The sequence below is a fragment of the Anabas testudineus genome, chromosome 18 (genome assembly GCF_900324465.2).
Source record: "Anabas testudineus chromosome 18, fAnaTes1.2, whole genome shotgun sequence".
Lineage (NCBI taxonomy): Eukaryota > Metazoa > Chordata > Actinopteri > Anabantiformes > Anabantidae > Anabas > Anabas testudineus.
The window spans coordinates 4,367,814-4,392,623 of NC_046627.1; the positions used below are offsets into that span (position 1 = coordinate 4,367,814).

At 43.1% G+C, this 24,810-nt stretch overlaps 1 protein-coding gene across 2 annotated transcripts in view; it reads left to right on the forward strand.

Moving 5' to 3' along the window:
• The window catches only part of LOC113168157, a 102,583-nt gene continuing 77,773 nt past the window's right edge, over positions 1-24,810 (forward strand). The window contains exons 1-7 of one of the 2 annotated variants that reach the window (XM_026369162.2): positions 1-189; positions 2,510-2,848; positions 2,927-3,037; positions 3,598-3,924; positions 6,823-6,828; positions 7,027-7,350; positions 7,574-8,759. In XM_026369162.2, coding sequence (XP_026224947.1) covers positions 153-189; positions 2,510-2,848; positions 2,927-3,037; positions 3,598-3,924; positions 6,823-6,828; positions 7,027-7,350; positions 7,574-7,665 — 1,236 coding nt within the window. In that variant the 5' untranslated portion in view covers positions 1-152 and the 3' untranslated portion in view covers positions 7,666-8,759. Of the gene's footprint in view, positions 190-2,509; positions 2,849-2,926; positions 3,038-3,597; positions 3,925-6,822; positions 6,829-7,026; positions 7,351-7,573; positions 8,760-24,810 lie in introns of those variants that run through there. The other variant, XM_033326668.1, reaches the window with a different exon arrangement.

Here is a 24,810-nt window from a genome sequence, read left to right on the forward strand (position 1 = left end):
TTAAATCTAAACTTTTCAGTGGGTCGGTATCTTCGAGAGGAGAAAGTAGAGAGAGGAGCAGTTAGTGTGGATTTATATCGGTACTGATCTGCAGTCAGTTCAGGGACAAGTGGATTTAAGGACTCTGGACTCTGTGGAGGTTTTTACAGAAGATGAAGATGTTTGTATTGATGCTGATTTTCCTGTACGGTAAGAAGAACTCTGATTATCTGAACTCTGGTTACAAAGAACTGAACCTACACATATTAATGTTACAATAAAAAGAAAAGAACATTAACAGAACCACAGACTGTAACAAACTGTGAATTTATCTCTGTTGGACCGTTTCTTTCGCGGCACCATGTTCGGGCGGATCCTCACTGTTAGTGAACTAACAACTCTCAGTCTTTAGTTTAGTTTAACTGATAATACCAGACCGTTACAGACACAACTCATGTGTTGTAATAAAAGTAAAAATAGAAAAGATACATTTCTATGATATCTTATATAATCCGCTCATTTTATTGCCCTGAGTTTAATCAGCATTACTGGTTGAGGATGCTGGTAAAAATATGCTTTAGTTTTAAATACATTTTTAGAGGATTATCACACTGTGTGGTGGAAATGGCTGCATACTTGTAACAGTAAAGTTTTTACAGCTCGGGAAGAAACTCTCTTTCTGCCTCTTCTTCTCTCTCTTCCCCTAAAACCGCTCCCCCCGACAGTACACCTGACGTCACTCAACTACGTCACTCAACATGCCCCCGCCGCAGAGATCTGAAGGGTGGTGTAACGTGTCCTTTTTGACTGACTACTTAAATTTCAAGTAGATGAACAATGAGTTGTGATCCTAACATTAGGCTGACCCAGCCAAAGCTATTACCAGATAGCTGTTCTGAAGTGTGTCATTGTGCTTAGAAATGAAGTAGGTTTAGATTAAGGCTGTAAGTAAGACGTGATCAAAAGTGTTTTGTTGGCCAAAAAAAAGTTGATATATGTTATAGGATGTGAGATTTTAAGATAAGATAAATCTTTATTGAAAATTGAATTGTTACGACAAAACAATAGTAAGGTGCAAAAGAATGAAAAATAAAGTGAAAAAAAATTTAACATATTACAAATGTACAGTTATTTACAAAAACATAAAATATAAATCGCATGTATAAAACATAACAAACTCCTGAGATGAGACAGATTAATAATGAACTTGTTTGTGTCCTCTTAGAGTTTGTTAGACTGTTGAGTTCTAAACTCGGTGGGAATGATGAAGATCTGCGGTCGGCTCCTTCCTACACTGAGGGTGGATCAGTCGTCCACTGAAGGAGCTGCACAGAGCTTCCACTGTCTGATTCACTGGATGAGACGTGTTGTCCAAGATGGATGTCAGATTGGCCAACATCCTCCTCTCATCCACCTCCTCCACAGAGTCCAGTGGACAGCACAGGACAGAACTGGCCCTCCTGACCAGCTTGTTCTGCCTTTTCCTGTCCCTGTCTGTGCTGCCTGCACCTCAGCAGACCACAGCGTAGTGGATAGAGTCATCCACAGAGTCATAAAAAGTCCTTAGTAGTGGCCTGCACACTGATCTGATGATCCCAGCTCTGTTCACAGAACCACCTTCAGTGGACCTGGTATTTCTTTCCCCTGCCTCTTAGCTGCATGTTTGGGTGGATCTCTGCTGTTTGTACTGGTTCATATACTGTACTGAGATTTATAATATCTCCATAAATCAAATATCACCAAATGTATCTGCTGCTTTTAACGTTAGTTTGTTAAACCCACATGATCCATAAAGTCTTAAATACCCTAGAAAAGTACTGGAATTTGAAAATTTGGTTTTCCAGACCTGGAAATGTTTTGAAAAAGTTATAAAATAAACATTCTAGACATTTTAATGCAGTTTGATGAAATCAGTTGAAATCATGATGTGTATGTTTCAGTGACTCCATGTTTCAGTAGGATGTTGACGGGTTACAGAGAATTACATTTACTCATTTAGCAGACACTTTATCCAAAGCGACTTACAAGTGAGGAGAATAAATAACCATTAATATTTCTCATACTACAATAAATAATAAAATAAATCAATCAATTAAAATCTAATGTCCTGGAATCTGAAAGTTTAAAGGGCAGCTCCACTGTACTTTTTTCATTCATACACTTTGGTTTAGCATGTGATGGTGATTTTTACACTAAATGTTGATTTAATAGAAAACTATTTGAGCTGGAGTCTGAGTGAAGATCTGCACATAAGGTCCTTTATTCCATACAAAAACCAAACAGTATGATAATTATCATGGATTCATCACTCGTCAGTATTTAAAGTTGTTTAATTTAGCTCCACATTTATCAGCTGCAACAAAGATTTAACATTAATACATTTTGAATTAAATAATATCATAAATATAAATCTGAAGGGAGCTTTAAAGAATAAGAACATTTTGAATATTTTAAAGTTTAAAGTGTTAGTAAAGTTATTTAAGTATAGTTTGATGCTAATACGTTCCTCTCTGTCTGTGTGTCCTCACAGTTTCCCAGCATGCCTCAGCTGTGGACATGGATGAGGGGGACCACTTCCTGCTGCCCTGTGAGTTTCCCACTTTTGAACTGGACGACCCCACAGTGGTGTGGACCCGCTACGATCTCAGTCCTTCAACCGTCCACCAGCGTCAGAAGAAAGGTGATGACCTTAAAAACCAAAACCCGCTTTACAGAGACCGAACATCGATGAGGACTGACGCTCTGGAAACTGGAGACCTCAGTCTGAACCTGACAAAACTGCAGCTGTCTGACAGTGGAACCTACACCTGCTCCATCACAGCAGCTAGAGGAGAAAAGAGAGTGACAGAGGTCCTGCTGCAGGTCAAAGGTCAGTATCAAACCACAACATCTACTGTAGATACAGGTCGGAGTTTAGAGGTCATGTTGTTCTTTATGTTCTCCACAGAACGATTTCCATTCTGGGCCAATGTTTATCAAGTTCTCCTGGTTCTCCTGGCTGATCTTCTTCTTGTTACTGGGGGTCTTTTAGTACATTTCCGTCAGTACTTCATGTCAGGTACGTCACTACTACTACATTACCCATAATGCTGATGGTTACCATCTTTCCTCTTGTTGCTCCTTGACTGTGAAGACAGACTGAGAGTGAGGAACCAATCAGAACCACACTGAGAATGAATCAGTGATCATTAGTTCCTGATGACTGTAGAGAAGGAACTGATCCGTTTCTGTCTTTATCTCTGTTGGAGAAAAACTTTTTCTCAGTAAAATCTCAGTAGTTCAATGTTCATTTGTGAGGATGAGGATTTATTGGAGTTGAGTAGTTCTTAGTTTAGTGTGAGGCAGCAGCTGGTTCAGAGGTCATCAGGATGGACTGGTTAACAAAGTGGTCCGTTTGTAGATGAACAGAGATCTATGAACTCATCAGAATGTTTCCTAGAGAATCTCAGAGTCTGTTCTCAGGTAACGTCTAATTACTGACTGATTCTTTCATTGGATTAGTTTCTGACTCATTGCTCAGTGAGGTCTGGGAATGTAAGAGGACACGGGACAGTGAGGTCCTGATACCATCAGTGCTGCTGTCTGTCCAGATGATGTTGTGGTTTGTTGTCCTCTCAGTCTTTCAGGTGGAGGTGGATTCAGGGGCCGAGTCTGTCCTGCTTCCCTGTAAAACCACAGTTTGTCTGCCTGGAGACGTCAAAGTAAAGTGGAGGGACAGAGACGGCAGGACAGTCCATGTGTATCAGAAAGACTCTGACAAGACTGGAGAACAGCATCGGTTTTACAGAGGTCGAACAGAGATGAAGAGAAACCTGCTGAAACCTGGAGACTTCAGTCTGACCCTGAAATACCCCACAGACAGAGACAGAGGAACCTTCATCTGCACTGTCTACAACAGGGAGGGAAACCAACTGATGAAGAAAAAAGTGTTGCTGTGGGTCGAAGGTCAGTTTAAAGTCTTTATGCTAAGTTAACTGTTGTTATATTCAATTCTGTTTTATTTGTATAGCGCCAATTTACAACAGAAGTCACTTTACAGTGTTTAAGGTTTAAGACCTTACAGAGAATAATTAAACAAAAAATTATAGAGAAAACCCAACAATCCCATTTGAGCAAGCTTTAGGCAGCAGTGGAGAGGAAAAACTCCCTTTAGAGGAAGAAACCTCCAGCAGAACCAGGCTCATAGTGGGCGGCCATCTGCCTCGACCGATTGGGGTGAGTGGAAAGAGAAGAGAGAAAAGAACAGCAGGCAACAAAAACAACAACAAGCAGCAAGAACATTGGGCAGGTGAACTGGATTCTGGAGATGTACAGCTCCAGGCCGAGGATACCTGCAGAAAAGTACAGAGAGAGGGAGACAGAGAGGAGGAAACACAACTAAAAGAGAGAGAAGACACAAAGTTAATGACATGAAATGGTAGAATTTGAATTGATAGAGGAGAAAGGAGAGAGGAGAGGAGCTCAGTTTATATATTAATTACAACATTTAGCTCATTGTCAGTTAATTAATCTTCTTCTTCTCTTTCGGCTTTTCCCATCAGGGGTTGCCACAGCGAATCATCCTTCTCCACCTAACTCTATCATGAACATCTTCTACCCTAACACTAGCCAACCTCATGTCCTCTGTTAAGACATCCATATATCTCCTCTTTGGTCGTCCTCTTGCCCTCCTGCCTGGCAGCTCCATCTCCAACATCCTTCTACCAATATACTCACTATCCCTCCTCTGCACATGTCCAAACCACCTCAGTCTGGCCTCTCTGACTTTGTCGCTAACACAGGCAACGTGAGCCGTCCCTCTGATGTACTCGTTCCTTATTCTGTCTAACCTGGTCACTCCTAAGGAGAACCTCAACATCTTCATCTCTGCTACCTCCATCTCAGCCTCTTGTCTCTTTCTCACTGCTACCGTCTCTAACCCATAGAGCAGAGCTGGTCTCACCACTGTCTTGTACACCTTTCCTTTGAGTCTTGCTGACACTCTTTTGTCACACAACACTCCTGACACTTTCCTCCACCCGCTCCAACCTGCCTGCACTCTCCTCTTCACCTCTTTTCCACACTCTCCATCACACTGAACTGTTGACCCCAAGTACTTAAACTCCTGCACCTTCTTCACCTCAGCCCCCTGTAACCTAACGCTTCTACCTGGATCCCTCTCGTTCAGACACATGTATTCTGTCTTACTACGACTGACCTTCATGCCTCTTCTTTCCAGAGCAAACCTCCACCTCTCCAGCTGTTCCTCTACCTGCTCTCTACTCTCACTGCAAATCACAATGTCATCCGCAAACATCATTGTCCAGGGAGATTCCTGTCTGACCTCATCTGTCAGCCTGTCCATCAACATAGAAAACAAGAAGGGACTCAAAGCTGATCCTTGGTGTAATCCCACCTCCACCTTGAACTCCTCTGTCTGACCTACAGCACATCTCACCACCGTCATACTTCTCTCATACATGTCCTGAACTACTCTGACGTACTTCTCTGCCACTCCCGACGACCTCATACAGTACCACAGCTCCTCCCTCGGCACCCTGTCATACGCCTTCTCTAAATCTACAAAGACACAATGCAGCTCCTTCTGACCATCTCTGTACTTTTCCATCAACATTCTCAAAGCAAAAATGGCGTCAGTGGTGCTCTTACGGGGCATGAAACCATACTGCTGCTCACAAATCTCCACCTTCTTCCTAAGCCTGGCTTCCACTACTCTTTCACACAGCTTCATTGTGTGGCTCATCAACTTTATTCCTTTATAGTTGCTGCAGTTCTGCGTTTCACCCTTGTTCTTAAAGATCGGAACCAGAACACTTCTCCTCCATTCCTCAGGCATCTTCTCACTCTCTAGAATCCTATTGAACAAACTGGTTAGAAACTCCACTGCTGTCTCTCCTAAGCACTTCCACACTTCCACAGGTACGTCATCAGGACCAACAGCCTTTCCACTCTTCATCCTTTTCAGAGCCTTCCTAACCTCATCCTTTCCAATCTCTGCTATTTCCTGCTCCACAACATCCACATCTTCCTCCCTTCTTTCCCTGTCATTTTCCTCGTTCATCAGCTCCTCAAAATACTCCTTCCATCTTTTCTGCACACTCTCCTGTGTTGTTAGCACCTTTCCATCTCTGTCCTTAATCACCCTTATCTGTTGCACATCCTTCCCATCTCTTTCTCTCTGTCTGGCTAGCCTGTACAAGTCCTTCTCTCCTTCCTTTGTGTCTAACCTGTCATACAGCTCATCGTAAGCTTTCTGTTTGGCCTTTGCCACCTCCCTCTTCACTCTACGCTGCGCTTCCTTGTACTCCTGTCTACTTTCCTCAGTCCTTTCTACATCCCACTTCCTTCTAGCCAGCCTCTTCCTCTGGACGCATTCCTGTACTTCCTCATTCTACCACCAAGTGTCTTTACCTTCTTTCCTCTTTCCAGATGACACACCTAGCACCTTCCTACCTGTTTCCCTGATAACCTCTGCTGTAGTTTCCCAGTCATCTGGAAGCTCATCCTGACCACCCAGAACCTGTCTCAACTTCTGCCTGAATTCCTCACAAGTTTCTTGATTCTTTAACTTCCACCACTTGGTCTTTTTTTCTGTATTCCCTCTCTTCTTCTTCCTGACCTCCAGAGTCATCTTACACACCACCATGCGGTGCTGTCTGGCTACACTCTCTCCGACCACCACTTTGCAGTCACTAACCTCTCTCAAATGACCTCGTCTACATAGGATGTAGTTCAACTGCGTACTCCTACCTCCACTTCTGTATGTCACTCTATGTTCCTCTCGCTTCTGGAAGTAGGTGTTGACTACAGCCATTTCCATCCTCTTAACAAAGTCCACCACCATCTGTCCTTCCAGATTCCTTTCCTTCACACCAAACCTGCCCATCACCTCCTCATCACCTCTGTTGCCCTCACCAACATGCCCATTGAAGTCTGCTCCAACAACAACTCTCTCTCCTCTGGGGATACTCTCTATGACCTCATCAAACTCACTCCAGAATCTCTCCTTCTCTTCTAACTCACAGCCAACTTGTGGCGCATACCCACAGGTGGAGGTGGAGGAGGGAGTGGAGTCAGTCCAGCTGCCCTTCAGGACCACAGGGGACCTGCCTGAGGACACTGAAGTGCAGTGGAGACGTAAGGAACCCGAACCAACAATTGTGGTCCATAAATATCAGAACGGCTCTGATCAGCCTGAGGAACAGAACCAGTTTTACAGAGACAGAACAGAGATGAAGAGAAACCTGCTGCAAACTGGAGACCTGAGTCTGATCCTGAAGAACCCAAAAGTCAGAGACACAGGAGAATACGTCTGTGGAGTTTACAGCAGGAACATTTGGAGACTGAAAACTGTGCTGCTTCAGGTCAAAGGTCAGAACTAAGACACTTGTCTCCAGTCTCTACCTGTCTCTCTCTACCTCTCTCTCTCTCTACCTGTCTCTCTCTCTACCTGTCTCCCTCTCTAACTGTCTCTCTCTCCTCTACCTCTCTCTCTCTCTACCTGTCTCTCTCTCTACCTGTCTCCCTCTCTACCTGTCTCTCTCTACCTGTCTCCCTCTCTAACTGTTTCTAACTGTCTCTTTCTCCTCTACAGACAGAATTCAGGACACAGATCAAACAGTGGACATCAGGAACAGAAGCAGCTCCACTGATCCAACTCCTCTGATGGCTGATCAATCAGTTTGATCGGTCTGTTGATCGATCTTTGATTATTGATCTGATCGGACTTTGGATCAGAGACAAACTGGACATGAAGGAGCTGATGGACGATGGATGAAGACACGAGGATGCTTTGTCTTCTTCTTCTTCACTCGGACTCCTCCTGACTCTCACACAGTCTACACACTCACTATTGATGGGTGCTGATCAGTGATGTCACAGTGTGATGTCACATGTTGATCAGCTCTCTGATCTGGACTCCAACATTTTCTTGTGGTTTTTTGGTGACTTCTGCTTTAGATCCTCTGAACTCTGACAGAGGTCTCACTCTGGAGGAAACTCTCCACACTTTGAATCTCTTTGTTTTCTTCTCTCACTCAACATGTGACAGTTTTTATCTGTTGATTCAAAACATTTTCTAAAACACTGTCCCACTTCTCCAAACATTTCCTCCAATCACCAGCTCACTTTCTACTGTTCACACGACACTTGATTTGTCCTTAAAGTGTGTTGAGCTGCAGTTCCTCTTACGTCCACCAGATGCTGCTGTGATTAAACTGACTAATATTTCATTCTCTTACTCTTTAATTCTGGCTCCATGAGAAGAAGCTCAGTGAATCTGCTGAAAGCTGAACTTGTGTAAAAATTGCTCTGACTTTGTAGAGAGAAGTTTCCCATTCACTTAAACTCCAAGATCAAATATGGTTGGTTTGTGGTTTTACACTCTACAAAGTGGAAAATAAAAAATGACAGAAAATTCAATTCAATTCCATTTATTTGCATAGAGCCAAATCACAGCAGAAGTCATCTCAATGACATTTGGAACAAGACACAGTGAACAGAAGAGATTGTTAATGTCAAAGCTGAGCTGCTGTAAAACTGTGATTGAACAAGAGCTGATAAGGTTTTTTGGTAATGTAGTAAATTCAAATTAATTATTTACAGGACAAACAGTTGTCAGAACCAGACTTCATTCATATTTTAACTGATTTAAAGAGAAACAGACTCTACCCTTCAGTCCTCCAACAGAATCAGTGAACTGTCTGGTGTTGTAAATGTTTCTCTTTATCTTCTTCTTCTCTTTCGGCTTTTCCCATCAGGGGTCGCCACAGCGAATCATCCTTCTCTACCTAACTCTGTCATGGGCATCTTCTACCCTAACATTAGCCAACCTCATGTCCTCTGTTAAGACATCCATATATCTCCTCTTTGGCCGTCCTCTTGCCCTCCTGCCTGGCAGCTCCATCTCCAACATCCTTCTACCAATATACTCACTATCCCTCCTCTGAACATGTCCAAACCATCTCAGTCTGGCCTCTCTGACTTTGTCGCTAACACAGGCAACGTGAGCCGTCCCTCTGATGTACTCGTTCCTTATTCTGTCTAACCTCGTCACTCCTAAGGAGAACCTCAACATCTTCATCTCTGCTACCTCCATCTCAGCCTCTTGTCTCCTTCTCACTGCTACAGTCTCTAACCCATAGAGCAGAGCTGGTCTCACCACTGTCTTGTACACCTTTCCTTTGAGTCTTGCTGACACTCTTTTGTCACACAACACTCCTGACACTTTCCTCCACCCGCTCCAACCTGCCTGCACTCGCCTCTTCACCTCTTTTCCACACTCCCCATCACACTGAACTGTTGACCCCAAGTACTTAAACTCCTGCACCTTCTTCACCTCAGCCCCCTGTAACCTAACGCTTCTACCTTGATCCCTCTCGTTCAGACACATGTATTCTGTCTTACTGCGACTGACCCTCATGCCTCTTCTTTCCAGAGCAAACCTCCACCTCTCCAGCTGTTCCTCTACCTGCTCTCTACTCTCACTGCAAATTACAATGTCATCCGCAAACATCATTGTCCAGGGAGATTCCTGTCTGACCTCATCTGTCAGCCTGTCCATCAGCATAGCAAACAGGAAGGGACTCAAAGCTGATCCTTGGTGTAGTCCCACCTCCACCTTGAACTCCTCTGTCTGACATACAGCACATCTCACCACCGTCATACTTCTCTCATACATGTCCTGAACTACTCTGACGTACTTCTCTGCCACTCCCGACAACCTCATACAGTACCACAGCTCCTCCCTCGGCACCCTGTCATACGCCTTCTCTAAATCTACAAAGACACAATGCAGCTCCTTCTGACCATCTCTGTACTTTTCCATCAACATTCTCAAAGCAAAAATGGCGTCAGTGGTGCTCTTACGGGGCATGAAACCATACTGCTGCTCACAAATCTCCACCTTCTTCCTAAGCCTGGCTTCCACTACTCTTTCCCACAGCTTCATTGTGTGGCTCATCAACTTTATTCCTCTATAGTTGCTGCAGTTCTGCGTGTCACCCTTGTTCTTAAAGATCGGAACCAGAACACTTCTCCTCCATTCCTCAGGCATCTTCTCACTCTCTAGAATCCTATTGAACAAACTGGTTAGAAACTCCACTGCTGTCTCTCCTAAACACTTCCACACCTCCACAGGTACGTCATCTGGACCAACAGCCTTTCCACTCTTCATCCTTTTCAGAGCCTTCCTAACCTCATCCTTTCCAATCTCTTCTATTTCCTGCTCCACAACATCCACATCTTCCTCCCTTCTTTCCCTGTCATTTTCCTCATTCATCAGATCCTCAAAATACTCCTTCCATCTTTTCTGCACACTCTCCTGGGTTGTTACCACCTTTCCATCTCTGTCCTTAATCACCCTTACCTGTTGCACATCCTTCCCATCTCTATCTCTCTGTCTGGCTAGCCTGTACAAGTCCTTCTCTCCTTCTTTTGTGTCCAACCTGTCATACAGCTCATCGTAAGCTTTCTGTTTGGCCTTTGCCACCTCCCTCTTCACTCTACGCTGTGCTTCCTTGTACTCCTGTCTACTTTCCTCAGTCCTTTCTACATCCCACTTCCTTCTAGCTAACTTCTTCCTCTGGACGCATTCCTGCACTTCCTCATTCCACCACCAAGTGTCTTTACCTTCTTTCCTCTTTCCAGATGACACACCTAGCACCTTCCTACCTGTTTCCCTGATAACCTCTGCTGTAGTTTCCCAGTCATCTGGAAGCTCATCCTGACCACCCAGAACCTGTCTCAACTTCTGCCTGAATTCCTCACAAGTTTCTTCATTCTTTAACTTCCACCACTTGGTCTTCTTCTCTGACTTCCCTCTCTTCTTCTTCCTGACCTCCAGAGTCATCTTACACACCACCATGCGGTGCTATCTGGCTACACTCTCTCCTACCACCACTTTGCAGTCACTAACCTCTCTCAAATGACCTCGTCTACATAGGATGTAGTCCACCTGCGTACTCCTACCTCCACTCTTGTATGTCACTCTGTGTTCCTCTCTCTTCTGGAAGTAAGTGTTGACTACAGCCATTTCCATCCTCTTAGCAAAGTCCACCACCATCTGTCCTTCCAGATTCCTTTCCTTCACACCAAACCTGCCCATCACCTCCTCATCACCTCTGTTGCCCTCACCAACATGCCCATTGAAGTCTGCTCCAACAACAACTCTCTCTCCTCTGGGGATACTCTCTATGACCTCATCAAACTCACTCCAGAATCTCTCCTTCTCTTCTAACTCACAGCCAACCTGTGGCGCATACCCACTGACTACATTCATCATCACCCCTTCAATTTCTAGCTTTACGCTCATCACCCTGTCTGAGACTCTTTTCACCTCTAGAACATTGTTCACAAACTCTCCCTTCAGAATCACTCCTACCCCGTTTCTCTTCCTATCAACACCATGATAGAACAGTTTGTATCCTCCTCCGATACTACATGCCTTGCTGCCCTTCCACCTTGTCTCCTGCACACACAGAACATCTACCTTTCTTCTCTCCATCATGTCTGCCAGCTCTCTGCCTTTCCCTGTCATCGTACCAACGTTAAGAGTCCCTATTCTCAAACCTATGCTCCTGCCTTTTCCCTTCTCTCTCTGGCCACGAATCCTTCTGCCTCCCCTCTTTCTTCGACCAACAGTAGTCAAATTTCCACCGGCACCCTGTAGGTTAACAGCATCGGTGGCGGTCGTTGTTAACCCGGGCCTCGACCGATCCGGTATGAAAGTCTTGTGAATGATTCGCATGGTTATTTTGGCAATTTTTACGCCGGATGCCCTTCCTGACGCAACCCTCTCTATTTATCCGGGCTTGGGACCAGCACAGAAGTCACTGGCTTGCAACCCCTGTGGCTAGATTAAATGTTTCTCTTTATCAAACCGTAAAATTATGTTGTCTTGATTTTAAATTGTTCTGTTGTTTCTTTGTCTTAGTTTATGTTGTGTTCATTTGATTTCCCCACCTAGTTGTTTTCCTGTGTCTATTTTTGCTTCAAGTGAAGGAGTTTAAGTATCTACTGTAGTTCTAGTTAAGTTTCTCTTATTCATGAGTGAGGGAAGAATGAACGTGAGATTGAGAGAGGGATTAATGCAATGGCAGCTGTAATACAGTTGATGTACAAGTCTGTCAAATTACCATTCAGTCTACATTCCTACCCCCTTCTATGGCCATAAGCTCTGGGTCATGTTGAATGGATGAAGTCCTGGATACAAGCTGTCAAAGTTTTTGTCTCTGTAGGGCGTTTGTGCTCTTGGTGTTTACCTTGAAGTGCTGAAGGAGATCTCTGCTTAGACTGCTGCCCCTGTGACCCAGCCCCAGATAAGTGGAAGAAGATGAATGGATGCATCAGTCACATGTTAGTTATTTATTATCTGGGGTCGTGTGACATCAGCTCCCAGAGCTCTATGCAACGTCTGAAACTAATGTGATGGGATCCTCTACAGTGAAGATGCTTCATTCCGAAGTAATTTTGTGGAGCTGCATTAACACTCAGTCTTATGGCAGGTGTACAAATGTATAGTTTTACAGAGTGAAGCATCTTTAAAGAAGGTTTAAGCTAAAGCTGATCATCATGACAAGGACACAGCACATGACAGAGTTTTCTGTCTACACCCTCTCTCCTCCCTCCTCCGAACATGATTTCTCATCTTATGTCCATTTGGTAAAACTTGTTAATGTTGTCGTCAATGTAACTTCTACAGTTTTGTACTAACTAATGTCATAACCGACTTGCCACAGAACTAGCATTAACAGCTAACTATTTTCTGTTACGCATAGGTTAGCTAGCTAACATTCATTTCTCTTAAGTCAAAGAAAAGCTAATGTTAGCTAACTACCTCTCTCCACTTGTAAGATTATTGTTAGCTTAACGTTAGCTAACAAACCTGCATCCTTACCTTGATATATTTCAGCTCTCCAGGAGCAGGAGCCAGGCCGTTCACTTTAATTCACAGAAGAAGCACAAAGCTGGGCGGTAAAAAAGCTGCTAACTGCTCCAACTGTCTGTCCTCCGTTAATATTTGAAGGAGTCTCCTGCTGTTGATGTGTTAAAGTTCCCTTCTTTCTCTCTCCGTCGTCCCTCACTAACTTTAAGTACTACGGTAAAGTAGTAAAATTAATCCAAGTATCTGGACTGACCTGTCCTACCAGGACCTATGGCTGCCTGGCTTTCAGTAAAGGTTTTATTCATGTAATTCAAATATTTGAATTACATGAATAAAAAAAAACCTTTACATATAGTTCAGGAGGACAACAGCCAAACCCAACCATGTATTTACACACACATTTATCTGTTATACAGGATAGTAAAATAGTAGAATAAGTCACATAAATAAAAAGCACATCTTCTGATAAAAACTAAAGCCTGATGATAGTACAGTATAACACTATTTCACTTTGGCCATCTGTACATGGGTTATTAGCAAGTTATCTTATGGTCTATAGTAATTTTGTGATTAACTGGTGGACTTCAAGTTGTTTCAGTTTTCCATTACATATAGCTCATTGGAACATTACAAGAATACTACATAAGTCACACCAAATTATCGTATATGTACATACACTAAAACATATATTTATGTTTTACCGGTTTCTCATTTAAATATCACCAATACATTCACACTGGAGAGAAACCATGCAGCTGTGGCCAATGTGGGAAATCTTTTGTTACCTCAAATCGACTTAAACCTGGGGCCGGGTCACGGGGGCAGCAACCATAACCATCAAAGAATTCACACTGGAGAAAACCTGCACTAATGTGACCAGTGTGGAAAATCATTTTCAGTCAGTTATAAATCCATGAACAAAGTCATATGCTGGAGAGAAACCATGGAGCTGTGACCAATGTGGCAAAGCTTTTACTATTCTACTATTAATAGTTAAATAAAGAAAATGTTCTTTATATGACAATGATACATGTGCCAGTGTTTGTTGTTTTGTTGTGTTTAACCCTCGAGGCACCTTGGGGTACCAAACGTGTACATTCTGCTGATTTTGGTTTTTCATTTTTCAATATCTCAGTCAATTCAAAGGCTATCTGTATGAAATTTCCCCAGGATTTTTCTTTTATTCTAAATTTTAAAAGTCCAATTCCCCTCTATCACAAGGTGTATAGAATAGGAGATATGCAAAATGCATACACTCTTTACCCTCGGGACCCGTTTTGGTCCCATTGACTTCCATTATAACGACATATTTTTGATATACTGTAATCCTGACCTATTATCATTCTTTTCCCATTAATACCAAATAAATCTAAGCCTCTACCTTCAAAATACAGGGAAAAAAGGTTTTACGGTTCATGACCCCCCCAAAACCACCAGGGTCAGCAGGGTTTTATCACATAAGGTTTCGATCGAGGACTGGTTCTCTTACGTTACCAAAATGCATGGCAATAAGAAATCTGAGCACCACAAAAATGGTCTTGGTGTGTAGGACTGATGTAAAAGAGTAGTGTGAATGTGGGTGAAAATGTATTTTTTATGTGTGTGTGAGTGTGTGTGTGAGAGAGAGAGTTACTGTGTCCGCATGTGAAATTTCAGTCATCAAAGGCCCAATGGGCTCAGTTTATAAAACAGAGTGAAAGTGATTGAGAATACATTGTGTGTGTGTGTGTGTGTGTGTGTGTGTGTGTGTGTGTGTGTGTGTGTGTGTCATCAAAGGCCAATTGGGCTTATCAAGAGAGAGCCTCGTCTCTCCTATTGGATGTGTAGTAAACACAGACATGCACCTGCATAAACATGCAGGGAGAATAGTTTGCAGCCTTGTCTGGCTGTTCATATGTCCTGAAGACAGCCATCAGGGGAAGAATGAAACTAGGCGAGGCCCCTGCTGCAGACTTGCAGTCCTCTGAGGAGAGTGAGGAGCAAGTTACCAGCAGTGAAAAGTCAACCGAGAGTCAGGAGAGATGAGAGGTGGAACTCCTGCTAGGCAACTAGGGGACCTTCAACTCGGAGGAGGAGGAAGAGAAAGTGGTAATATCTCAATAAAGATCAAAAAATGGGGAAATCCTGTGGTCTGCCACACATGAAGAGCCCCTGCCATTCTTTCCCCCTCCCATCTTGACCCTATGACGGACTTAGACTTTGCATTTGTCAGGATCAGCGGCCCTGAGACTGCATTTGAGAGTATATGCCCTCCAAACCTGGAAATTATGGGTTGAAGAGGTTGTCTGAAGATATTATGAGCTGAAGATGTTGTCTGCCTGCATGCAGACCTCATATGCATGCAGGTTTCAAGTATATCTAGGAATATGACATGATGGACATGTCATGTTACAATGCCTATGTCCTGCTCACTTCTGTGGACCCATGCTGGAACAGCACTAAGTGCTGCAGCTGGCATCTCTTCTTAGAGCAGGTTGACAGAGCTCTCATTGCCCCAGCCATGGCAAAGAGGAGGCATTTGCCCAGAGGACTGTCTGCAGACAGACTGGTCCGACAAGCCCAGGGCCAGGACCATGGTCATGTGGAGAAAGAAGAGGAGGAGGAGAAGCTACAGCCAGGGACCTCAAGAAAGCAGAAGCAGTGTGTGTTGTGCCCACAGTGCAGAAGGGTGTGGAACCAGTGCACCAAACGTGGAGTGCATGCATGCTAAATTCACCTCACAGGGATCTGTGGTTTATGCATCAACATGCATTGCAAACACACAGACACACATGACAAAACAAAACATCTTTTGACAGAAAATAACAAATTGGTAAATATTGCATATGAGTTTTTCTCTCCTGTTCTTATGACAAAAAGGGGATAAAACACTAAAAAAAACATATAAAACTGATAAAAACTTTATATATATGGATAGGTCTGAAGCTGTTGAAGCGATCTAATGTGGTAAAAGTGAAAAGAAATATTTCTAAATAACACTTTTATTTCAGTTTTATGAGAGGGCCCATTTTGGACCCGGAGATAAAAGGTGTAAATTTTGTACATAAACTCTTATTGCTGCAAAAATAATAATGCATCAAAATCAAAGTTGTTATCAATTATTGACATAGTCAAGGCTCTAGTACCCTCATCCCGAATATTTCACTTTGCATCTTATTTTTAGTAAATACTGCATGTTTTGTGTTTTTGCCTGTTGAAAAATCGGGGGTTCTCATGACAAAAAGGGCATAAAAACCTAAAAAACATATAAAAATCATAAAAACCTTATATATATGGATAGGTCTGAAGCTGTTGAAGAGATCTGATGTGGTGAAAGTGAAAAAAAATATTGATATATCACATTTTTATTTCACTTTTATGAGAGGGCCCGTTTGGGGTCTCGAAGTTAAAAGGTGTAAGTTTTTTGAATAAACTCATATTGCTCCAGAAATAATAATGCATCAAAATCAAAGTTGTTATCAAATATTGTCTTAGTCAAGGCTCTAATACCCTCATTTCAAATATTTCACTTTGTATCTTATTTTTGGTAAATACTGCATGTTTTGCGTTTTTGCCTGTTGAAAAATCGGGGGTTCTCATGACAAAAAGGGCATAAAAACTTAAAAAACATATAGAAATCATAAAAACCTTATATATATGGATAGGTCTGAAGCTGTTGAAGAGATCTGATGTGGTGAAAGTGAAAAAAAATATTGATACATAACATTTTTATTTCACTTTTATGTTTGGGGTCCCGAAGGTAAAAAGTGTATGTTAATTTTAAAGGTGCCTCGAGGGTTAATAATAGATTGCAGTAAATAGTTACATTATAATCCTCTGGACCTTTTGCTTCCAAAAAATTTGTGTAACCGGACCTCTTTAAAATTTAGTTGAATACCCCTGTTGTACAGCAAACTGCTGATTCTCAGTCATTTCCAGACCTACAGTGTAGTAAGTCTGTTTGTAGAAACTCTATTTAGACTTTGATTTGACTGAGGCACAGAGGAAGTTTACTGTACATGCAGTTTTTAAAGTATCTCCAGGATTTTCTCAGATAACACAGATGATCAGATTATTTTTCTGTGTTTATCTCTAAATGTTGTTTAGTGGTGGAAAAGTTAGTGAAGTATCAGCGTCAGTCCAAATGACTGAGTGAGTGTAAATGTTGGTCCATCATCCTGTGTGTGCTGGGCTGCAGCTTCATGCCTCCATCTAGTGGCCTGATAGTAGAAGTAGAGCAGCTGATGGCAGCTTCCTCTGCCTCCCACTGCTGTCTGACTGCATTCAAGTGACACTGATATGAAAGAGGAAAGAAGAGCCAATCAGTGGAGGAGCAGCTGATCTTTGTCCAGGAGAAATGATGGAAAGGAGGATTTCAGTTTTCACTGCACATCAATGATTTGTGTTTCCTCTCCACGTGAAGGTAGAAAGTGTGTGTGAGGTGATGTGGATGTGGATTCAGCAGCATGGATCAGTGTGAGGACAGAGAGGAGGGAGTCCCTCCCTCTAAAAAACCTCGATATGAGGACCATGAGAGCCAGACCAAAGGTCAGAGGTGAGATGACTGAGACCATCGGACTGATTCTGTCTCCAAGTCTCATCTAGAATTGAATATTTCATCAGGACATTTTTACTATTCTTCTGATTCTATTTGTCATTCATGAAGGAAACTTTGACTGAATATGTGAGCGTCACCAAAGTTGTATTTCTATCAGGTTCCATCAAAGACCAGAATCTCCTGGACCAGGACCTGAACCCAGCTGTGTGTCCCTCAAGAGCAACGAGTCAAATCCACGTCTTTTTAATTTTAAACATCAACCTCCATCAGATATAGAGTAAGTTGTTGTGAGTTTAAAATCAGTCTGAACAATATGATGTAAACTTTCTCTGATGATAAATTGTTGTGTTCTTTGATTTCTGGATATTTCTGATGTGAGTAAGTTGATTTCTGTTTGAACTGTTGATTTGAAGGAGAAGCTTTCCTCACTATTCTTCCAGCAAACACTCTGATCATGGATCAAATCTCCATCCAGCCAGTAGTTAAACCACTGATCCTGTAGAGGGTCTCAGGAGGCTGCTCCTCTTCTAATGAAGTGCTGACTTGCAGGCAGACGTCAAAGGAAGCAGCTGAACACCACAAATGTTGAACTCTGATCAAATCTTTGTGATTGAAGTTCTCCAAATGAAGATTTTGGTACAAATGTCTTAAAGAATCTTGACTTCTTCACTTCCTGTTGGAAGACTTTAGTTCTAATGTTGTTGAAGTCAGTGTAGAGGACTGTTTGTCCCCAGTGTCAGTACCAGAGCTGACGTTTGAAGATTCATTTAGGATTTAGGAGAATGAAGTTGTTCAAATGTGAATTAGTCAAAGTGAATTGTGTGAGCAGCAGCACTCTGCCTCATACTCACACAGTTCAACATATTCAGACTGGGAGCTGCCCAGTACAACCAGTGTGATCCAAGCAGACTCTGTCTCTAGATGTCTTGTTCCAACACTTGAGCATTGTTCAGTGAGGGAGGCAGAGATATCTGTTGTTCAGAGCTGCTGAGACTAAACCAAAGTGACTGGTGACAGTAAAGCTTCACCACTACAGGGAGTCTCTGATTCACTGTTCACATCAAATCTCTCTTCATGGACCTTTACCTTGTGTGTGTCTCTGTGTGGACAGACATACTCTGAGCTCATTCTTGATGATTCCTTCACAGAATGGACCAGGAGAGCTCAGAGGCTCCCAGTGGTCAGTCTGTCCAGCAGGATCCAACACAGCTGGACTCCATATTTCTGGTCTGTACATGTCCAACTACTACTTTTCCATCTGTTGAGTTCCCAATAATCTCCATGCTGCACTTTTTAGACCAGTGGATTGTCAGTCTGTCCAACATGGATCTGATGTTTGGCTCCATGATTTGAGTTGGATTTTGTGATTCATATAGTTTCTGTTCCAGCTGCTGGAGGAGAACATTGTCACTTTTGTGAAGAACGAGCTGAAGAAGATCCAGAAGGTTGTGAGTCCAGATTACCCACAATGCTTAGAGAATCAAAGGGAGGTTGAGGAGGTGTTGGATGGTGATGATGAAGAGCAGAGGAGGAGCAGCAGAGAGGCATTTGTGAAGATCACACTGAACTTCCTGAGGAGAATGAAGCAGGAGGAGCTGGCTGACTGTCTGCAGAGCAGTAAGAGGATTTCTCTAAACATTTAACATCATGGACAAATGACACATTTACTGAGAGCTGAAGATGTGGAGTGTTAATATGTTGAAATGTGAATCATTTAGGGTCATGAAACTGTCAAACTGTGTTTTCATTAGAAATTATATTGATCATGTTTTCGTGGTTTCATTCAGACACTTCAGCTGCAGTTTGTCAGCGTGAACTTAAATCTAATCTGAAGAAGAAGTTCCAGTGTGTGTTTGAGGGGATTGCTAAAGCAGGAAACCAAACCCTTCTGAACCAGATCTACACAGAGCTCTACATCACAGAGGGAGGGACTGGAGAGGTCAATGATGAACATGAGGTCAGACAGATTGAAACAGCATCCAGGAAACCAGACAGACCAGAAACAACCATCAGGCAAGAAGACATCTTTAAAGGCTCACCTGGAAGAGAGGAACCAATCAGGACAGTGATGACAAAGGGAGTGGCTGGCATTGGGAAAACAGTCTTAACACAGAAGTTCACTCTGGACTGGGCTGAAGACAAAGCCAACCAGGACATACAGTTCACATTTCCATTGACTTTCAGAGAGCTGAATGTGCTGAAAGAGAAAAAGTTCAGCTTGGTGGAACTTGTTCATCACTTCTTTACTGAAACCAAAGAAGCAGGAATCTGCAGGTTTGAAGAGTTCCAGGTTGTGTTCATCTTTGACGGTTTGGATGAGTGTCGATTTCCTCTGGACTTCAACAACAATCAGATCCTGAGTGATGTGACAGAGTCCACCTCAGTGGATGTGCTGCTGACAAACCTGATCAGGGGGAACCTGCTTCCCTTTGCTCGCCTCTGGATAACCACACGACCTGCAGCCGCCAATCAGATCCCTCCTGGTTGTGTTCACATGGTGACAGAGGTCAGAGGGTTCACTGACCCACATAAGGAGGAGTACTTCAGGAAGAGGTTCAGAGATGAGGAGCAGACCAGAAGAATCATCTCCCACATCAAGACATCACGAAGCCTTCACATCATGTGTCACATCCCAGTCTTCTGCTGGATCACTGCTACAGTTCTGGAGGATGTGTTGAAAACCAGAGAGGGAGGAGAGCTGCCCAAGACCCTGACTGAGATGTACATCCACTTCCTGGTGGTTCAGTCCAAAGTGAAGAACATCAAGTATGATGGAGGAGCTGAGACAGATCCACACTGGAGCCCAGAGAGCAGGAAGATGATTGAGTCTCTGGGAAAACTGGCTTTTGAGCAGCTGCAGAAAGGAAACCTGATCTTCTATGAATCAGACCTGACAGAGTGTGGCATCAATATTAGAGCAGCCTCAGTGTACTCAGGAGTGTTCACACAGATCTTTAAAGAGGAGAGAGGACTGTACCAGGACAAGGTGTTCTGCTTCATCCATCTGAGTGTTCAGGAGTTTCTGGCTGCTCTTCATGTCCATCTGACCTTCATCAACTCTGGTGTCAATCTGCTGTCTGAAGAACAGTCAAGTCCTCTGAGGTCCAACCTGGTCAGTCCTGAACTCAGACTTCTCCACCAGAGTGCTGTGGACAAGGCTGTACAGAGTCCAAATGGACACCTGGACTTGTTTCTCCGCTTTCTCCTCGGTCTTTCACTGCAGACCAATCAGACTCTCCTACGAGGTCAGCAGACAACGACAGGAAATAACTCAAAGAACAATGAGGAAACAACTGAGTATATCAAGAAGAAGATCAAAGAGACTCCGTCAGCAGAGAAAAGCATCAACCTGTTCCACTGTCTGAATGAACTGAATGATCGTTCTCTAGTGGAGGAGATCCAACAGAACCTGGACTCAGGAAGTCTCTCCACAGATAAACTCTCTTCTGCTCAGTGGTCAGCTCTGGTCTTCATCTTACTGTCATCAGAAAAAGATCTGGACGTGTTTGACCTGAAGAAATACTCTGCTTCAGAGGAGGCTCTTCTGAGGCTGCTGCCAGTGGTGAAAGCTGCTAAAATAGCTTTGTAAGTATGTGGATAGTTGAATGTCCATTAAAGTCTTGACCAGAGAATCCACATTGTGGTGCAGTTTAGTTTCATGACATTTTTTACATTATCCAGTCTGATTATATTTCATTTTATTTATTTATTTTAAAGTCAACATTAAAGGTGATTGAAATACAGGTTAACACAAAAGTTGTCATGTTATACATCACTGTTTTTCAGACTGAGTGGCTGTAACCTCTCAGAGAGAAGCTGTGAAGCTCTGTCCTCAGTCCTCAGCTCCCAGTCCTCTAGTCTGAGAGAACTGGACCTGAGTAACAACAACCTGCAGGATTCAGGAGTGAAGCTTCTGTCTGCTGGACTGGAGAATCCACACTGTAAACTGGAAACTCTCAGGTCAGGTCAAGTTTCTGTTTTAAATAACTGGATATTTAATAAGTCCATAATTGCTGACATATAGATACCCAACCAGGTTAAACTTTCTAATATCACAGGTTTTAAGTTGCAGAAAATTAATTTGGAATTGCGGTGTAACTTTGCTAAAACCATATAGGACTATATATCCTATATGTAGGATATAGTAGTTTTCTCTGTGCCCCTTCCCATTTGACCAGTGACGACAAAAAAAAAAAAAAATGGTTCAGCTCGTTGGCCTTGTCCAGGTTCCCTTCCACCTGGTTCCCCTTCCCGTTGAAGGCTGTGATCTTCTTCATTCCAGACCACACATGCTTCATGTTTTTCTGTTGGAGTTGGTTCTCCAGCTTCCCTCTGTAAGCTTCCTTACTCTGCCTCAGACTCACCCTCAGCTCTCTCTGCACAGACTTCACCTGGTCCTTGTCTCCCTCCAAAAAAGCCTTCCTCTTCTTGTTCAGCAGCTCCTTTAAGTTGCTGGTGATCCAGCGCTTGTTGTTGTAGAAGCACCTCACTGTCCTGGTTGGGATGATGTTGTCCACACAGAAGTTGATGTACTCTGTGACGCTGTCTGTCATGGAATTGATGTCGTCTCCATTTTGGTTCCAGAAAACATTCCAGTCTGTGGCTCCAAATCACCCCTGCAGAGTCTTAATAGCTTCCTGAGACCACTTCCTTACAGTTCTCGTGGTCGCTGTCTGCATTTGAACAATAGGAGTGTAGACAGGGGTGAGGAGCACCAGGCTGTGGTCAGATCTGCCTAAGGGAGGGAGAGCAGTGGAGGTGTATGCATCCTTAATGTTTGCATACAGTAAATCTAAGGTCTTATTGTCTCTGGTGGAGCAGTTTACAAACCGGTAAAAAGTGGGAAGAGTTGTGTCCAGAGACGTGTGGTTGAAGTCTCCTGTTATTATTATGAAGGAGTTTGGATGCTGGTTCTGTAGGTTAGCGGTGACTGAGTTGATGACGTCACACGCTACTTCAGGAGCGGCTGACGGGGGAATGTAAGTCGTAATGACAATAACACAGCTAAACTCCCTCAGTAGATAATATGGACGCAGACTTACAGCTAACAGTTCAATGTCCTGGCTACAGAGACGTTCCTTTACAGTAACATGTCCGGGGTTACACCACCTGTTACTCACAATCACTGCAATCCCCCCTCCTCTCCTCTTACCGCTACTCCTACAGTCTCTGTCCGCTCGCACTGTCCTGAAGCCACTGATGATGCAGATGGAGTCCGGAATATGTTTCTGCAGCCAGGTCTCAGTAAAACACATGATGCTGCACTCACGATATTCCCGCTGGCTTGAAGTCAGCGCACCGAGCTCGTCCATCTTATTCACCAGGGACCTCACATTTCAGTGACCACAGAAGGTAGAGAAGGTTTAAACTTTCTCTTCCAGTCTTTTTTTAGTCCTGCTCTGCATCCCCGGCGCCTTCTCCTTAGCTCCACGGGGATCAGAGGCCTTTCTCCCAGTGAGTGTTGGGAGAGCGCGATCAGCTGATCTCTGGTGTAAACAATGCGTTGGCTCCTGATTGTGTCCATTGTTATTCCCCATCACTACATAAAGTGTTTGAAAAGTCACGAAAAATGGGGAAAAAAATCATAAGTAAGGCCATATTCCAACGTAAAGTAAGTTGTTTCGAAGGAGAGTTTAAAGAGAATAGTAAGGAACGGAAAAATAAAATAATACAAAATAACTACAAAACTGCAAATCTAACGGGAGCTACTGCAACAGGCAGCCACCTGAGGCGGCGCCAGGTGAAGATGATTAGACAATTAGAAAATGTTTTGGAGAAACCTGGGCTGACTAGAAGAGACGGCATCCACCCCTCTTACAATGGTTTGTCTCAACTCTCTAGAAATATGACAGAGTTTATTAGAAGACCTAAACCCTGACATCTCAGAGTGGAGCCCAGGACGCAGAGACGCAGTCTTACACACCTCTCTCTGCAGCTTCCTTACAGCCGTCACCCCCAAAAAACTACCATAACCCTATAGAGACAGTGTCTGCTCTACCTAAACTACCTAAATTATTTATATCAAGGACCAACACAAGAGGAGTGATTCATAAGAACCTAATACAAATAAAGAACAAAATGAAAAGACAACAATCAAATGTGGACTTTTAAATATCAGATCTCTCTCGTCTAAATCCCTGTTAGTTAATGATTTGATAATTGACCTGTTACAAAACGGGACGGACAGGACTGACGGGGACCAAACAGGTAAGAACAAAAGGGTATTTATTAACAAAAGGGTCAGGGGACACAGGGAACTAACAAACATTAACAAAGTTTTACCTTAAAGAGACCCGAAACACGGTGGGTAAACACAAACAAAACCATAACCTGACATACAAAGTAACAACGAAAAACTACGCACTAAGATGGAGAAGAAACTAACGGACAAACTAGATGTACAAAGTAACAAACCAAAATCACTGCGGAAGGCAGGTAAACGGGAACAAACATACAAGGCTAACAAGACAAAGTAACAACGAAAAAATGCACTGCAAAAGGCAGGCAACTTACAAACAGGAACACAAGGCTGACGAACAAAGTCCAAAACAATCCAGCAAACAAACGAACGAACTAACCAGAGGAATGCAGAGAATAGCATGAATGAATGTCAATGAGCAACAAACCAGCAATGAACTGAGGGGTGCTTTTAAAACAGAGGGATGCACAGGTGAACTGAATGAGTCAATTAGTCCAGAGTGTGGAGAGTAGGGGAAGAGGAAGTCCATATGTGGGTGTGGCAGGAGGGCGAGACACAGAACAAAACATAACAGACAGGGGCAGAGGGAGGAATCGTAACATGAACATCAAATTGACTTATTCCGTCTGACTGAAACCTGGCTGCAACAGGATGAATATGTCTCTCTGAATGAGTCGACCCCCTCAAGTCATGTTAATTATCATGTTCCTAGAAACACAGGTCGGGGTGGAGGAGTAGCAGCAATCTTCCACTCAAGTTTGTTAATCAACCCCAGACCTAAACATAGTTTGAATTCATTTGAGAGCCTCACTCTTAGCCTCTCTGATCCTAACTGGAAAAATCAAAAACCAGTCCTGTTTGTTATTGTGTACCGCCCTCCTGTCCCTTACTCTGAGTTTTTAACTTCACTTAAATCTACATTTCTATCTAATGTATAGTTATGTTCAGAATAATAGCAATACAATGTGACTAACCAGAATAATCCAGGCTTTTAGTATATTTCTTTATTGCTTCGTGTCAAACAAGTTACCAGTAGATGCAGTAGATTGTCAGAAAACAAACAAAATCCAGCATTCATGATATGCATGCTCTTAAGGCTGTGAAATTGGGCAATTAGTTGAAAGGGATGTGTTCAAAAAAATAGCAGTCTCTGCTGTTGACTGTACAAACTCAAAACTATTTTGTACAAACTCTTTTGTTTCTAGGATTTAG